Here is a 17,156-nt window from a genome sequence, read left to right as displayed (position 1 = left end):
CATTTTTACCTTTCAGTTCTCCCTATAGGCAGGACTTCCTTCAGCACATCCAATAGACGCAGGGGACACGGGATGCGCTTCTGAACTTTCCCGGCAACATCATCCAATCAGAATGGAATTTTTGAAAAATCCCGCCTTATAAAAGCAATCAAACCAATCAACGTTCTCCAAATCTCTTCTCAACCCTCGTATAGGTCACAGTTCTGGGATTGACGTCGCGCTCAGCCAACCAAGAAAGGGGATTGTGTGTTTCTGCCCAATGTCTGTTGAGGACGTAGTTCACAAGCTTATAAATGACAAGGTGACAGTTTTACACGGTACTCATTGACTGTAGCGCCAAGCTTGTCCCCTGTTCCCCGGGCCCTTCTATATCGAATAGGTGAGTGAACTTATGTAAACTAGCTGCATGTTCGACCGTAAAGTGCTTGTGCGCGTTTTGGCTCCGGCGGTTTTACAGGCCCGAGTGAGCGCCGCTAGCTGTCATTGCAAATTACTGAAGTCTGCAGCCCACCATGCGAGGTGAAGGACTGCAGTGGGCGGCCATTCAGTGAGGCTAGCGGACTAGCTGGACGTCTGCTAAAGTCATTTACCAAATCAGTGTGTACCCTACCAAAGCGTGCGTGTCAGTAAATGGATAAATAGGCGAGTTGGCACATAAAGTCACCCTTTTACCGCTAATGTCTACGACCGGGTTAGTTTAGTCGTGACCGTCTCATCTGACACTTGCAAAATGTCTGACTAACGTTAAGCTTTCCGGGCCTACTGGAAAGACGAGGCTCTTTAGAAGTTAGCTAGCTACCATAGTGTGCGCTGTGATGGTCGATGACACCAAAGCCCCTCATGACTGGTGTCCTCAGTCGGTATTTTAACAAACGCTTTAGATGTTTATGGGACTCCTGATGGAAAACTATCGAGAAGCTATTGGCTATTGACCTTCACTCTTAGCTAGCTGTGTCTTTGGGTGTCTTCGTAGCTGACTATCCTGCGAAGGGGGGCCTGGCTCTTTACTGTAGTGGCTAGCTACATCTTTCCATCATCTAAAGCTAACTTGCTCCTTTTTCTTGTTTCAGCTTGTGCGTAAAACGGCAGCAGACCGTTTGCTGCACCTCACCTGTTAGGACGATTGTGCTAACGATGAGGACATGCGCTGGCATTTTTATTATATACGATATTTTAGCATTACAATGCCATCTTTGCTCTGGTTTTGAGGTTATGCATCTCCAGAGTAGCCAGTAGTTCTGAACTGCCTCTTGCTTCGTGGCCACAAAGGACGCATGGACTTCACGGACTTTCAGTGACCGCTTAATTGGATCAGACTTGGCCAGGCCGGCGTGGGGAATAACGCTACTCCTGTATTGACTCATGGGGTAGTGGTCCCCTGCTAATCATGCCAAATTAGTGTATAGCCTTTAAGATCACTGGTCAGATGCAGTTCCTCACTATTCGGTTTGGCCAAGTGCACATTTGGTATAACACTAACTGTCCCCTTCATTTAGGTCATTTAGGCCATTTAGCCATTTCCGATTTGCTTATCTTCCTGGAGCGGCTGCCTCTTTCCTTTCAGATGACCTGCATATACAATTGTTTGACAAGACTGTTTGCATAGGTCTGCCACTGCCACCTGTTCACGTTTGTTATAAGCAGTGTTGTAGCCCAGATTTTGCGTAATAGAGGGCAGCCAAACAGGACCGAGGTCATTGACATCAGTAATAAATGCTTGTAAATGCAGTGGGGGATAATTAACACATGGCTCTATTTAAGAAAGCCATGCAGGAAAATCAATTTGTCATGTATACCTGAGAAATGCACAGGTGTGGGATCAAATAATATCATTAGCATAATCACAGGAGTCTAAATAGTACTCAGAAGTACTTCCAACATTGGTGATGAAGGTCAACAAAGGTGAATGGTCCCATGCCCGCACATTTACAATTATGAAGATGTATTGCTTCGGTTACTTAACCCTTTGGTTTTGTTTCGTTTGACTATAGTGTTTAATTCAGAGTGGACCCCTTTAGTTATCAGCACCCACTGCATGAGTTAGTTTTAGTCTAATGAGCTTAGGGCTTTGGTTACTGCACTGTACCCTTATCTTGGACTGGTTGCAATTAAATCATTATACAGTCAGTATTTATATTTTTCCCTTTTTTATCTCTTACTTAGTAATGTTCATTTGTGGTAGAAAGTTTAAGTACATCACTGACTGACTTTTTTTCCTTTTTTAAAATTTGTATTAAATGTCTCTCCAGGCTTCAGACATGTATGCCTGTGCTAAATTTGTCACCTCACCATCTGTGGTATGTATCGCTTTTGTCAGTCACTTACTAACTTGGAGTTATCTAAAAAAATGAAGTGAAAATTATTTAATGTATAATTTCCTAAACCTAGATGTTTTGGTTCTTTTCCTTGTTCTTAGCTGCGTGGAGGCTCCAGGGTCCTTGCCCGGCCTGCATCAGTGTGCGTCTTCAACAGACCTGAAGCCAGAACCGAGCAAGTAAGTGTTTTGTAGTCCATTTTGAGGGAAATGTGTGGTCAAGAATGTTTCCACTGATACCAATATTAATCCTTCAGTTGCCTGATGCTGATGCAGTATTCTCTTTTGAAAAACATTCACTTTTTAAAATTTGTTTTAATTGAATCACTTCACTTAAGATGAGCATGTAAAGGGGGAATAAAAGATATAATTCTCAAACTACTTAAACGCTCTACTCTCCCATTGTAAGAAATATACTGAAAATCCATAATTTTCTGCAGAAGTCTGCAAATATTGACACCATCAATATATGACAATTCTAATGTGAATTGATTTGGCTTAAATCTTCTTTTTAACCCTTAGGCAGCCCTGTTGCCTGTGAGTGAAGCATCCCTCCTGAATGTGAGCCGGAGCTTCCAGACCAGTGCTGTGTCCAGAGACATCGACACGGCAGCCAAGTTCATTGGTGCTGGCGCTGCCACGGTCGGTGTGGCAGGATCAGGAGCTGGAATCGGAACAGTGTTCGGCAGTCTCATCATTGGCTATGCCAGGTTTGTTCTTTAGTAATGTACCATCTGACAAAGCTAGATGACCAAAAGGCACATTTATTTGGAGCCTTAGAAATTACAGTGCAAGGTGATGCCCCTTGCTTACTTGGCAATTTATGTAGTGTGCCTGGTTTCTTCTTGGCATCATGCTTATGATTTTGTGCTCATAATTTGGTGCACAACTCCCACAATTTGTCCCACTATCCTACAAATATTATTGGAAAGCAAGGTATTTTTATACTTGATTGTTCAGTGTTTAAGGTCGAAATTATTTCAGCTATTTCATACTAGAAGTTGACCAGTCACCCAGCTTGTGCTGTACAACAATGGCTGTTGGGGACCCACTGATGGTCCAGATACCTTTTGCTCAATCTCTCAGTTGGAGAGAACATCTGGACATCTGGACTTTTTTAATATATAAACTCTGAACACATGCTTTATTTAAATATGAGCAGCTAAACTAATACCAGTCAATATAATGTACCATATTGGTCGCCTGTAGTTGAACTCAGTACAGGCAGTTGAACTCATAGTAGTATTGTGGTGTTTTTATAAACATGTATGCAGAAGCATCTCCTTCATTAACAGTCTTCGTTGCTTCTTTCTGCCATTTTCCCCCACAGGAATCCCTCCCTGAAGCAACAGCTTTTCTCTTATGCCATTTTGGGTTTCGCCTTGTCTGAGGCCATGGGGCTCTTCTGTCTGATGGTGGCGTTCCTTATCCTGTTTGCCATGTGATATAGACACCGGTCATTTTCCTGTTCCTTCTCAGTCATCTCCCTCCATTCAGGGAGCAAAATCTGACGTGCAGCTCACAAGGCCGTGGCATTGCCATTCCAACAAATTACTAGAAAATCCTACCTTTTTATGTTCTGCTGTATTTTTTTTCCCCTCCCCCATGAACTTTTATGTAAGATCTCACTACAGTTTGGGCAGTCTGTCTGAATAAATGGTTGGGATAACTGTCAGCCTTTGAATCTCTTTTCACAATCAGTTTTTCCAAGTACACTAGGCCATATAGATGAGGTCAGTGTTTGTATGGCATGGCAAAGGAAGAAAACGGTGGAAGCTAAATGAACCATCCACACCTGTCTGATCATTGGCATGAGTTAAACCCCATTTCTAAAGTTCTAGATCATTACTGACCACAGCATTAGCCGTTCTCTACAAATTGAGAACTTCAGGGACATTTAATGAATCTTTCCAAGGAAGAGAATGAATCTCTCCCCTAGGAAGGTACCTAAATTACTGAACAACATGCAAGGTACTGCAGGCCTTTCTAGCCTCAGCTAGAGTGTTCATGACTCAAACATTAGGGTAATGTTCTAGATACAGACTGCTCTGATGTGTAAACTTTGACCGCACCTGTCCTTTTACAGTGTATCTGGTATAAAGCCAATACATACATTTAAACATGGCAGAAGCAAGCAGTGTGGTGGTGATTTGCTGCCTCACAACCTCAATGTTATTCTTGACGGGTCCATAAATTTTGTTCCCTATCAGAACGTGCTTAAGCAAACTTTTTTTCTGACTGAGTTAAACTGTGAAAATTACTCCAAAACTAAAAATGAAAACTGTTCCTGATTGTAAACCAATAACATCTTAAAATGTCCTGTAGTTAAATGGCCTGTGTCAGTTAGAGTTGACCCAATGCACTGCTAGCTTTGTAGTTAAGATGGGGGGAGATATATATATAAAATGATCTTTGGTGGGGGTGTAGCATAATCTTTTTAAATTTGGTGTCTCAAATGCGTGGTCTTATTGAGCTTTATTTTATCCCAGGTCAACACTCCACAACTCCAGCCCCTAACATTGCTCTTGGGGAATCTTGTTACTTTTGTTTTATTATATAAAGGTCACAAGATCACAATCTAGGGATTGTTCTTTAAAAACACAATTACAGTGACCTAATGTTTGTGGATATCCCTTTAAATAAATGCATTCAGCTAATTTTTATTAGCACCCATTGCTGACTCAGATATGCAAAAGCACACAGTTAGAGGTTGTCTAGTCTCTATAGAGTAGTACTGTCCATATTACATACTATAATGGGGGGCCTAAAATCATGAACCTAATGCCAGGCATGGACTAGGGGAGTATAAGGACCCCCAGCATTGAGCTGTGGAACTGTGTTCTCTGAAATGAAAGTGCTCCACCCAATACTTTGGGGTGGTGATCATCCAAAATACTGACCTCACTAATGCTTTTGTCCCTGAATGCAATCAAATATTCAGAACACCCCTCCAGTATTTTCTAAGATGACAATTAGTGCAATATTTGTATTCAGAGATGGTAGACAGCAAAATACTTGTGTACTCTTAGGGGTGGGTATACTTTTAAAGGGGGATTGTAAACAAAATCTAAAATTATAGAGCAAAGGTGGTGATTGAAACAAGGGGTTACAATGCCTACAGCACAATTATAGTTGTTTAACCACCAGAGATCTTAAACGTTCCCTGTGAACAGTGGTAAATCTGAACCTTTTTTTTTTTTTTCATGGGTTCTATTTTGCTGGCATGGTTTTAGGACAAAAGCTTTACGTTAAACAATGTTTTCTGGCATCACGCCGTGAAAGAGGCATTAAACTGTTCAGTTTGGTTTATATCACCACTGTGGTGGATAATTCAGACTAGATACGTTTCTCCAAACATCAAATCCCTCTGAATAACATTTTAATGATTCAACTACACATAATATGTAAAATTTGTCTTAGATAAATGGATGGATACATAGACAGACATTTAGATAGATACTTTATTGATCTCAAATGACATTTAGTCGGTCAGCAGTATCTTCAAACACAGTCAAAAGCACACTATAAAAACACACAAATAGCAAATAGAATATAGAGACTTCTAAATATGATGTACTATACAAGAAACCCGCAGTGACAAGATGAATGTGAAAAGGCTATGACGTACAAAGTGATTTAGACATGCAGATGCAATGTCTAAAATTTCTGTTTTAAATGACTGAATGTTAACACTTTGAGAGGTGCGTTGTGGATACTTACATATCTCACATTCAGTTACATACCTATTCATTTCATCTGCGTTCTCCTGTACCTAACCTCAAACCAAAAACCCTAAACATAAACCTTGTCCTAATATTGTTGATTTTTGCCAGTTATTGTTAACCCAATCATTTAAGCATCTGTAGATCATTCATAGGGGGCTGTAATGTACTCTACAAATAATGTGACACCCAGTGAACACATGCAGTATCTAAATAGGACACTGTGAGCACTATGAAACTAAATGCCCAAAACATTATGTAGTTCATTAGGTCATGTGGCAAAATTAGTTAATATAGCTAGTGGAAACCATTGCACGTTCTTCTACTTCATTTCACAGTGTGCAAGGTTTCTTTAGTCTCTAGAACAGAAATAGGGATGATCACAGTCTGTTTTCATGAGCACTGCTGAGTGTTTACCTAAGTGGACGGGAATACCGTCTACAGCAGACTGCACCCTGTCCCAATATGACGCGCACTTTCCAAGCCTGGGAGGACTAAGGGACAGTTCAGCCTCACTTTCCGTTCGTTTTAGGAGTGCACCGGTAGATGGCGTTGTGTTTTTCTCCCTTACACGAGAAGGAAGTGGCTGAAAGAAATAACACGGTAATGAAAGACTAACCAAAGCGGAGGTGAGAACGACACTCCAGTGTGTGGTTGGAAAGGTGTGGTTTTTCTGTATCTATGGTTGAACTTTTTATGCATTTACGTGAAATCAGCTGCTTAGCCGGTCCGCGTCAAGTCGTTTATTCGGGAAGAAATCGCCGACACGGTATGTTTCAGGGTGGGAAAGAAACTGGGGACGATGGAGTTCTCTCTCTCCGTCCCTCCGCACTGTAACGTTTAGTAGATATATCAGGTTCCTGAGCAAAGAAAAGGAGAAACTGCGAGGAGAAACGGGTCGGAGCGACAACTCAAAAATCCCCGTCCGGGTGTTTGGGGCCCATTATAAGAGTGAGCGACGATGGCGGACAGCGTTGGAGAGGGGTCCAACGGCGCCGTTGGAACGAGTCAGGGCAATGGAGCCCAGTTGTCAGCGAGTTTAGGTCATTCTTTGCCGGGGCACTCGACCGGCGGACCTAACCCGGCCTCGCCGCCTCCTGCCGCGGCCGCAGAGACTGGCCTGACCGCGGTGTCTCCTCCTCTTCCTCCTCCTCCTCCTCCTACTGTAGCACACAACATCACTTCGGTCATGGGGAGCGGACCCGGCGTCGCCGTGCTCAGCCATGCCGTGAGCTCCAACATCTCGGCGCCTGCGGCCGTGTCTCCGTCGCTGCCGCCCAGCATCGGCTTGGGGGTCACGGGGGCTCCTCCGAGTCTAGCCGGAGCTGGCCTCTTGTCCCAGATTCACGCCACGTCCTGGGATCCCACTCTGAGCACCGACTGGGATAACGAGAAGGCTTCGCAGCAGTGCATTCTCCGGATAAAACGGTAACGCACCGCCAGCATGCTAATCCAGAGGGTTTCCTTAAGATGCTTTGTAGCTAGCTAACTTAGTTAGTGTTAAGTCTGGGCGCCTGGCTGAGATGAGCCGAACTTTTGCTCACTAACTGAGTTAGCTAGCTAGCACTTCTAGCGAACCACCTAGCTCATTGCAAGGTAGCTAGCTATCCTAGCTAAGTTAACTAGCTAGCGGTCTCTTGCTTGGCCAACCATATGCATAGCTACAGTTTTCCTTATCTTAGCCACGTTAGCCAGTTAACCTAGCACATAACGTCCATACTGAACTAACTCAGATAACCATGAAGAATAAACTTCTCCTAAACGATAAGCAGCCACATAAACGTGCTGGGATCTCAGCTAGTGCTAGTTTAGCCGTTCAGAGCAGAAGGCTGTTATGGCGCACAAGTTCTGGGAAGATTTCGCAACCCTCACAAATGGGGCACCCACTGGCAAACCCACAATTATTCACCAGTACTTTTACCTAGATTAAATAATCTTGGTGTGTTAAGCTCTGGAGTGTCTGTATACAAACACTTAGACTGAAGAGACAGAAATGTCTCAGTTCTGCACTGTTGATTTTTTTATGGGTAAAGATTATGACAAATGGATATTAAAATACACAAAAAAAATACAATACATACATCTGATCATTTGTCAAAAAAGAGCCAGTGGTGGCATGATTAAAGCTGTATATTTGTATTCAATGTTTCACACACTGCAGTAAATCCATTTAACTAGGGCCAGTTATGCTGTCTCTGTATTAAAACACAGTTGGTCAGTCTTCTGGAAGTATTGCTGTTATCCTCTTTTTGAGTTATGGTGACATTATATAGTAATTTATCATGAAAACAACACATCAATACAGATCATAGCTTTACTGATTAGATGGTGTGTGTAAATCAAACATTTATTTTTTCATATAATAGTCTTAATATTATGCTCAGTTCATCATATAATCATTGTCATTTGAATGTCAAAATTGTTCTTGGCACGTTCTCTTCCATCAAAATTAAACCAGATTTTGCTCACATCTAATATGCATGATTAGTTTTGATATGTCATCTTGCATCATTGAAAGGGAAAAATAATATTAACTAATGTTTGAAATGCTTAGCTAGCTCAGAGATCCGTACTGCGATCTGTTGCAGAAATGCATTACTCCATAGAAGTAAAAGGTTTTCCAGTTAACATCTTTTAATGGTACATTAAAAATACTTGCAAGACATTGTCAGCCATGGTATAAATGATAAAATTATTTTGCCATTATTAGCATTGCCAACTAATAGGTCCATGGGCCATTTTGGAGAGCAAATAAAATGGCATTGTTTGTGTTGCCATCTCTATTTAAATACATGTTTGTAAATACACCATATGTTTGTTGTCAAGTTTATTCATTTTAATTAAGTTGGTAAACAGGCAGAGTATGGAGTAAAACTGTTTGGACTAAAAGATAAAGGAGATAAACCGGGCAAAGTAGTTGTTGAGCATTTGTTGAATTGAAGTGATTTGTAAATAAGAATTTTCCTAAAGTAGCAGAGACCAAGTGGAGATGAGTTAGCAGTGTGAGCAGCATTTGAGAAGACCCTTAATATTTTGGAGACCCATCAGTATTAAAGTGCCTTGGCACTGTAACAGAGTTGGCTAAATGCTTTGGCAAGTAATTATACATCTGTATATTTGCTGTACTTTCTTTATATTAATGTTTCCTGATGAAGATGCAGATCTTAAGTGAACGATTTAGAGATGGTCCCCAAATGTTGAGTGAATGGGTAGAAGGTTTGTATGAAGCTCTTGGAGCTTCAAGTACGGCTCGACTTGACCCGCCTTCCTTTAAAATCCACGGAAGACAAGCGTCCAGACTTTTTTCTGTCCTGGCATCGAAGTGGTGGAACGAACTTCCCCTGCGTGTCCAAACAGGAGATTCACTCGCTGTCTTCAAATGCCAAATGAAGAACCATATATTTCAAGAGTACTTTGTCGAAGTGGTTGGTTGGTGGTTGGTGTGGCGCAACAGATAACACCACTACCTGGCACTGTGGGAGACTGGGGTTGACTGGGGTTCGATTCCCGGCCTGGGTGACTATGCTGCTCTACACCAATACGAGTCCTTGGGCCAGACTCCTAACGCTACATTGGCCCACCTCTGTAATACAAGTAACCCTATAAGTCTCTGGATAAGAGCGTCAGCTAAATGCCATAAATGTAAATGTATTTTGTAGCATCTATGCTTCGGGGGATTGTTTGGATCCTAGTCTATACAAACTAGCTAAGGGTATTTTTCTGAGTTAGCAATGAAGCACTTCTGTGAGTCGCTCTGAATAAGCGTCTGCTATATGCCTTAAATGTAAAGGGATATTTACCTATTTTGTATGAAGTCGAAGGCATTAGGCCTGATTGTTTCATTTTCATTCATCAACTGTTTGTTTACACATGAAAACCTTGCATTTAGAGACCTACTGCAATGTTTGCCTGAAACTATAGAGCTTCAAGAGCTATAGAGGTCAAATCTTTAGTTGCTACAGTGGTGCTAAAGTATGGGGTATACTAGTTTATACCTTTTTTGCAATTGTAGGGTTTTGGCATTCTGTGCTGTTAAACTGTAGGTAATTAATTCAGCATGGTCACTATTTAATTAGGCTGAGGTTTAGGCTTTGCCCTGTCACAGTATCATCAGTAGGGACGCCTACTGATGCCTCCTTAAATACATTTAAAGCCGTTCATATAATCTTTGTTTTTTAATACGTTTGGCCACCTCACAAACCTGCTTCCCAGTTGTAGAGCTTTTCGCTGAAGTGTAGAACAGAGTTTGTGTTGGGTGCTCCCTTGAGTGTTGAATTGCAGTGAAATTATTGAAGCATTTGATTTTTTTGTCGTCACAGAGGACAGTAAGGACAAGTCTTACATTGTTGTTCTGCTGTCCCCTTTCTCTTCACCATCAATTCATTTAAACTCCGTCTTCTTTTCACACAGAGACATCATGTCTATCTACAAGGAGCCTCCCCCTGGAATGTTTGTAGTTCCTGATCCTCATGATATGACCAAGGTGAGCTGAATAATGGTTGCCATATGTAAGAACATCCCACTATGTGTTAATTGTGTGTTGTGTGGAGGAAAGCATGTATTTTGCTACATTACATTTCTACAGCCTTCTGCCTAAACATTCTTAGCCTAAGTCTTATACTCATGACACACCAAATAAAACTGTAGTTGTAGTTCTTTAGTTCTGAGCCTATAGCCAATTTGTATCAAAATGTAAAGCTGAAACTGCGAAAACCATATTCTTTTCTGAATATAATATTATATTAATAATGTAATATTCAAAGACTATTAAAAATACAGAAAGGCAGCCTTTACAAGGTACATGAATAACCTGAGATTAATGAATATTAATCTCATTGTGTAGCCTAATCTGGAAAACAGAAAGGTGTTTTCAAGCTACCCTGGAAATAATAATCTCATAAATGCTTGTGCTCTGTGGGGAGCTAAATGATGGCAAACTGTCAGGTTGAGTATGAGCCTAAAATGAGATTTTGACATGAACATTTATAATCTACATTTATAATCTACTTAACACGTTTTAGCTTGGAAAACACATGGCTTTGTTCATTCAATTCAGATTCAAGCTGCAGGGCGTGAATGTATCACACAGTTCCAGGGGCCGGGGGTTGTTGATTCTGTAAGGAGTTTGGTGTGTTCTCCTCATGTCCATGTGGGTTTCCTCCCACCTCCTAAAAATTAAGGGGGTGGCGATGGCACCCTGTCTCGCACCCAGTGATTCTGGTTTGGCTCTGGACCCGTTGTAACTTTGTCCAGACACAGACGTGCATTTACACGGATATGCTGATCGTTATGTCCATCTTAGCTTTGATCTTGCTTGGCCTAATTATGAAAGCTCTTTGCAGATGTTCATGTGTTCATTGGTTCAGCTGATTTTGCATGAATTCTAATGAGCACTATATCAAATTCCTGGAGGGACTGTACCCACAATTTTTCACCATCACGACTGCTGTTTACTGTTCCTAACTATGTTGACATGAAATGCAGCAAAGGGTGCAGAGGTGCTCATTATTTATCATTAAGAGACTGCACTGACATTCCTATCTTTTTCCACAGATCCATGCTCTCATCACAGGTCCTTTTGACACCCCATATGAGGGGGGTTTCTTTCTCTTTTTGTTCCGATGCCCACCTGACTATCCCATTCACCCCCCACGTGTCAAACTTATCACCACTGGGCACAACACTGTGCGCTTCAATCCCAACTTCTACCGCAATGGCAAAGTCTGCCTCAGCATTCTTGGGTAAGTGTCTGTTCTCCACTGTATAAAGTAGCAGAGTTCTGAGTTCTGTCTTTTATAAATGCAAGCCTGACTTCTAATCTCATTGATCATTTAGATCCTCATTCTAATACAAAATGACCATTAAATAAATGGAGCACAATGATAGTTTGAAATCTGACACATTGAAACTAGAAAAACTAGTATGTTCTTTGACTAAGAATACTTCTTAACTGTGCCAGAATTCTTTGGGTGTGGTGTTAAATATTTATAAGATTATTAAGTGTCTCGTTGAATAGGAGTATGAGTGTAACATCTTTTGTTGTGGCAGTAATTTAAGTTGTTGGGCCAGCTGCTCACACCCATTTGGGACAGGCTTGGTCTGTAACTTTAAATTCCAGAAAACATTATTTCACAGTGACTGATGACATTCCTTATGATCTTTAGCACATGGACAGGGCCAGCATGGAGCCCCGCTCAGAGCATCTCCTCAGTCCTTATCTCCATTCAGTCCCTGATGACCGAGAACCCTTACCACAATGAGCCAGGCTTTGAGCAGGTATTCATGTCTAACTGTCTCATACAGAAATATGTAATGGACAATGTGATTTAAGTGTCTAAGGTCCTTCAGAAAACTCAGCATAGCATTTTGCTGTAAAGAACTATTTTACTGCAAAGGATGATTTTTATTTTAAACCTGAATTCTGCCACAAGGGGGCAGCACAGCCACATGTTGCCGCCCCCTCAACAAGCTAGAAATGCTGTTATTTGAAAGTCTTTTCTTAAGTCATAGCTTAGGTACTTCGGGAGTCAGTTTTCCAGACAAGGATTAAGGCAAGTCCTGGTCTATACAACATTTTAAATGGAAATTGTAATATAGTCTAAGACTAGGCTTAATCCCCTTTTGGGGACACTGTCTTTGTCTTGATATATCCAAAGATTTGTAGACCTGAGCATTTGTGAGATCAGGTACTGATGTTTTAACCAGATGCTTTATTCATGTATATACTGCTTTAAAGCATTGTTCAAAGATATGGCCATTGCACTGAGGAAAAGCACCAAAAACATACATGAATGCACAGAAGCTGTCTAAATGGGAGGGTTCAGATAAGCAAGCAGAGCATCAGCATGGGTAATGGCATGATCTGCCACCTACTTAAATAGGCTACATTGCAGCTTTAATGTTATGTTTCTCCCTCACACTCACTACAGTCTTATTTGGAAGATCAAAGGGTGTTTGATTTGGGTGGTCTTTGGTTCCTAGCTAAAGGTCAAACCTGACTGTGTTGTGACTTCTGTGTTCTTAGGAGAGGCACCCAGGCGACAGCAAGAACTACAATGAGTGCATTCGTCATGAGACCATGCGTGTGGCTGTCTGTGACATGCTGGAAGGAAAGGTGCCATGTCCAGAAGCTTTGTGGTGAGTAACACTGTATACATTTAATTTAATAAATCTTTGTTAATCAGGGTTGCCCGATCTTTTAATTTGTGATCCACCTCCACCCTGTAGAGTATAGCTTTATTCATGATCTAACACACATCTGATCTGTGCAAGAAAGGCTTTCAGCTCCGGAGTATTAGAGTTTGACCTTTGGACTGCTTCTTTTGTGTAACGCAACACCTCAGTACAGAAGCTGCAGGTCACTGTTTTTAGAGATAAAGCATGTCAAAGTCTTGTGTTAATCAAGACATGAATAATACTCAGCACACTTAGTTAAACCTGAAGGATCTGTATACGCACGTTAATTTTCTATATATATATATATATATATATATATATATATATATATATATATAATTTTCCTATTCATATTTTATAATATTTAGAGGGGGGGAAACAATGCTTTTGGATTGCTATCTGTATCAGCAAGGTATTGTACCACTCCTACTTTATAGTTACTCAATGAAGATTTGTTTAGGTTTTCAGTCAGTTAGTGGCATGGTGCATATAGGGGTGTTACTTACCTTCATGTCTAAACATGATTCACCAGTATAACAGCCAAGGTATCTAAATAAAATCGGGAGAAATGACTAGACCCAATACTGTATATTTGTTAGTACTAGTGTAAATGTGTATCTTGTTAATATAGATCATGACACAATTTTGTTAGTGCTAATAGAAAGCGAAGTGAAGTGTTAACATTTACCTTTGTGTTTTACAACAGATCAGATTATCATTCTTAGCCATGTGTAAGAAATTAGAACGAGCAACATTTTTGTTCTGTATCTGCGGCCTTCTCACAACTAATAAAGCTCTCTGTTTCTCCATTTCAGGAGTGTGATGGAAAAGTCCTTTCTGGAGTACTATGACTTCTATGAAGGAGTCTGCAAAGAACGTCTGCACCTACAAGGGCAAAACATGCAGGTATTCGGTCTGTGAAATTGAAGCATTTTTATTACATTTTCTGGTTAGCAACGACATGTTAGAACACGTATAGATAGAAATGAACTCGATGAACCAACATGTACAGAGTACAGTTAAAGAACAGTAAAGAAGAAACCTTGCATCCAACCTAAACATGATCATAATAAAAGTATGTATTTACAGCATCCGGGAAACAATTTAATTCTACACACACACACTCATTGTTAAAACAGTAAAAAGTGGTGGGCGCTGAACATCTGGTTGTTGGTCGCCTGTGGTAAGGGTCTGCCCAAAGCAGAAAATCCACTGACTACGTTCTCCCTCCTTCCATGCCTCACTATGCCTGCCTCCATGCACTTATCGTGTCATGGGGCTCACACACATTCCTTAACATACATATGTCCAGCAATTTACCCTGATTGTTTTATACTTTTTGAAGGATCCTTTTGGGGAAAAAAGAGGCCGCTTTGACTACCAGGGGTTGCTTGCTCGTCTCGGAGCTACACAAAAGCGCTTGCGGGAGAAGTGCCCGCCGGAGGACAATGATGGAGACTCGGACTCTGACACCAGCTCATCTGGAACAGACCCAGACAGCCAGGGCAGCTCCCAGCCATAGAGCGCCCCCTATAGGCTACACAGCGAGAGTCAGAGAAAGCATTTTGCTCTGGACGCTTTTAAGTAAGCAACATGCACAGAGCATTGAGAGAAGTTCTAGAATCTGGTTGTGAAGCACAGGGGATAGTTTACCCCTGTTTCTTTTGATTGCCCCCTCCCCCCGTCTCTGTTCCTCTGCTAGCCAATGGCTGCCTTTCATTTTGTTTCTGTTTTCTTATCTGAGAAAGAGAAGTCCAGTCAATAGTGGAAATGGGACTAGAAGATTGACATTTGAGTGTATGTGTGTTAATGTACATGCAAGCTCCTCAGCAGGTCAGCACACACTCTGCCTTTTAGGAGCACATGTTCCTGTGCCCCCTGCTCTTCACTTCTTCTGGGGGTCAGCCACATGAAGCTGAGGTAAGTTAAGAGTGACTGACACCTCACCCCAGAACAGGTTGTCATGGTTAGTGCACCTGTGCCACTCCTGCAAACGGTTTGTTAATCTCTTCTCTTTCACTTATGTCTTGACAGTAATCAGCATTTATATCTCCACATTAATTGAATCATTAAAAAATATTTTGAATATTATGAATGGAGTCATAATTTCAACATGAATTCATAATGAATTGCTTTACATGATCTAAGAAAAAGAACTGATGCAACTATAAAAACAAATGTATATACTTAAATATTGTGCATAGAAAAGTTTTATTTTATGTTAAATGTGCATTAAATGCTTTTGAATGGGTCTGGTGTGATTGATATCTTTGGCCAGTAGACTGATCAGTTAATTTGCTCTTATGGGAAGAGATGTCCTATGGGTGTGTTGTTTGTACAGTCAAAGGACGTTGTCTATGTTGTTTCAGCCTGATTAAATATGTTGGTTGAATAAGAACATAAGGGCTCTCCTTTCTTTTGTGATGGATATGGGGAGACAAAAGAAAAGGTTTGAACTGACCTCTTTTTTTATGAGATAGACTAGTCTGTCTGTTCTATCATTATTGCCCTAAAATGTGTGCTTTAATGAGAAACGTCTGACACCGTTTTTTTTTTTTTTCTTCTTTTTTTTTTCTTTCTTTTTCTTTTTTTAATTATGGAAGCAACAGTGGTCTCTTGTCTTGCGCTGTACAAAACATTCTTCAGCAGATCTCCAGTGACCTGAAATCTACTCCCTTTGAACTTGTATCACTGTGTAAACTACAAAAATAAAATGTTCTTTCGAGCAATGCTATAAGGCATTTAGGTTTCCTAAACATTTGACAATTTGTTTTAAAATTGCTCATGTAACTGAGATGTGCAAATGTAAAGAACCTTCAAGTTTAAAAGGACCTCTGTGATGTAGAAGTTCTACACCTATTTAAAGCTTTTCTTAGAGCATCCAGTTATGAACAAGCTACCTTTTTCTTTTCTTAGAAGAATAGTCTCAAAGCAAGAGATACAAAATGGTTAACACTTTGAGCATTTAGTCTGGACATTGTCTAGGTGCAGAGTGTACAGAGTGTTTGTTCTTTTGTTTCTTTTTTTATTGGGTGGGGGGGTGGGGGGTTCTCGTCTCATCTTTCGCTATAAATACACTAAAAGGAGACATCCTAAAGTCCCAATAAGGATTAACCAAATCAAATGCAAATTTTTCACTTGAAGTGATGTGATTGCCCACAGATGGTGTTACTGAGCAACTCTAAAAGCAGCAGGTAAAACCTTTTGGGCAGGCTTTGGGAAAACCAAGTTCCAGAAAACAGAAAAAATCAATCTTAATAAAAGAGCAGGGAACTTTCATAAATCTGATATAATCAGATATTTTTGGGTCAGAAACACAAACATCAAGGAGAACATAAACAAACAGTAACATGGTATTGAAGCCATGTGCTTTTGCATGTGCTGTAATTTTAATGCAGTTCTCTTAAAAATGGCATCCAGGTATGGCTAGGCAATACATATTAAAGTTTGTTTTGTTTTGTTTTTTAATTGGATGTCTTTCTTCTTTGTAAATGTAAAAGTATGGACTTGAAAGCCATGTGTCTATTAAACACTCCCTGTAACAAGACACCAGTGTCTAATTGTGAGTTTGATCTTAGGTGTGATGTACTAATGCTTTTTTTCTTGGTTTTCAAATGAGACATTGTGTAAATAGACCAATGTATGGATCCATTGCAAATATAAATAATAAATTCTAACCACGTATCTTTCCTGATCTCAATGCAGATGAGTTCATAGAATTAAATGCATTTTCACATTTAAACACATTTAAATAATATCTGCATTCTTGTCTTGACAATGTAATAACTTCAGAGTAAATGCAAAATCTATCATTATTTTAAAATTAATTAAAATTATTATTTATTTATGTATAACTTTTTACTTTACGTTTGGATCAGTCATCCAATTATGACTGAAAAGTATTTACTTAATTAAATGTTTTTTTGTTTAAATCTTACATTTTA

At 40.3% G+C, this 17,156-nt stretch overlaps 2 protein-coding genes across 2 annotated transcripts; both read left to right on the top strand.

The window, feature by feature from the left end:
* The first annotated feature begins 283 nt into the window (after window positions 1-283).
* atp5mc1 (ATP synthase membrane subunit c locus 1) lies at window positions 284-3,989 on the top strand. The gene is made up of 5 exons (XM_072693992.1): window positions 284-379; window positions 2,250-2,297; window positions 2,417-2,494; window positions 2,837-3,024; window positions 3,645-3,989. Exons 2-5 carry the CDS (start codon window positions 2,259-2,261, stop codon window positions 3,757-3,759), a joined length of 420 nt encoding a protein of 139 aa, XP_072550093.1. The 5' UTR covers window positions 284-379; window positions 2,250-2,258; the 3' UTR covers window positions 3,760-3,989.
* Window positions 3,990-6,622: 2,633 nt separating this feature from the next.
* ube2z (ubiquitin-conjugating enzyme E2Z) lies at window positions 6,623-16,207 on the top strand. Its single transcript, XM_072694029.1, has 7 exons — window positions 6,623-7,464; window positions 10,447-10,519; window positions 11,590-11,777; window positions 12,201-12,312; window positions 13,061-13,173; window positions 14,028-14,118; window positions 14,558-16,207. Exons 1-7 carry the CDS (start codon window positions 6,998-7,000, stop codon window positions 14,732-14,734), a joined length of 1,221 nt encoding a protein of 406 aa, XP_072550130.1. The 5' UTR covers window positions 6,623-6,997; the 3' UTR covers window positions 14,735-16,207.
* The last annotated feature ends 949 nt before the right edge of the window (window positions 16,208-17,156 follow it).

Source organism: Salminus brasiliensis, chromosome 12 (assembly GCF_030463535.1).
Source record: "Salminus brasiliensis chromosome 12, fSalBra1.hap2, whole genome shotgun sequence".
NCBI classification, from domain to species: Eukaryota; Metazoa; Chordata; class Actinopteri; order Characiformes; family Bryconidae; genus Salminus; species Salminus brasiliensis.
Note: the sequence above shows the minus strand (reverse complement) of the source record. Positions and strands in the feature narration are given on the sequence as shown.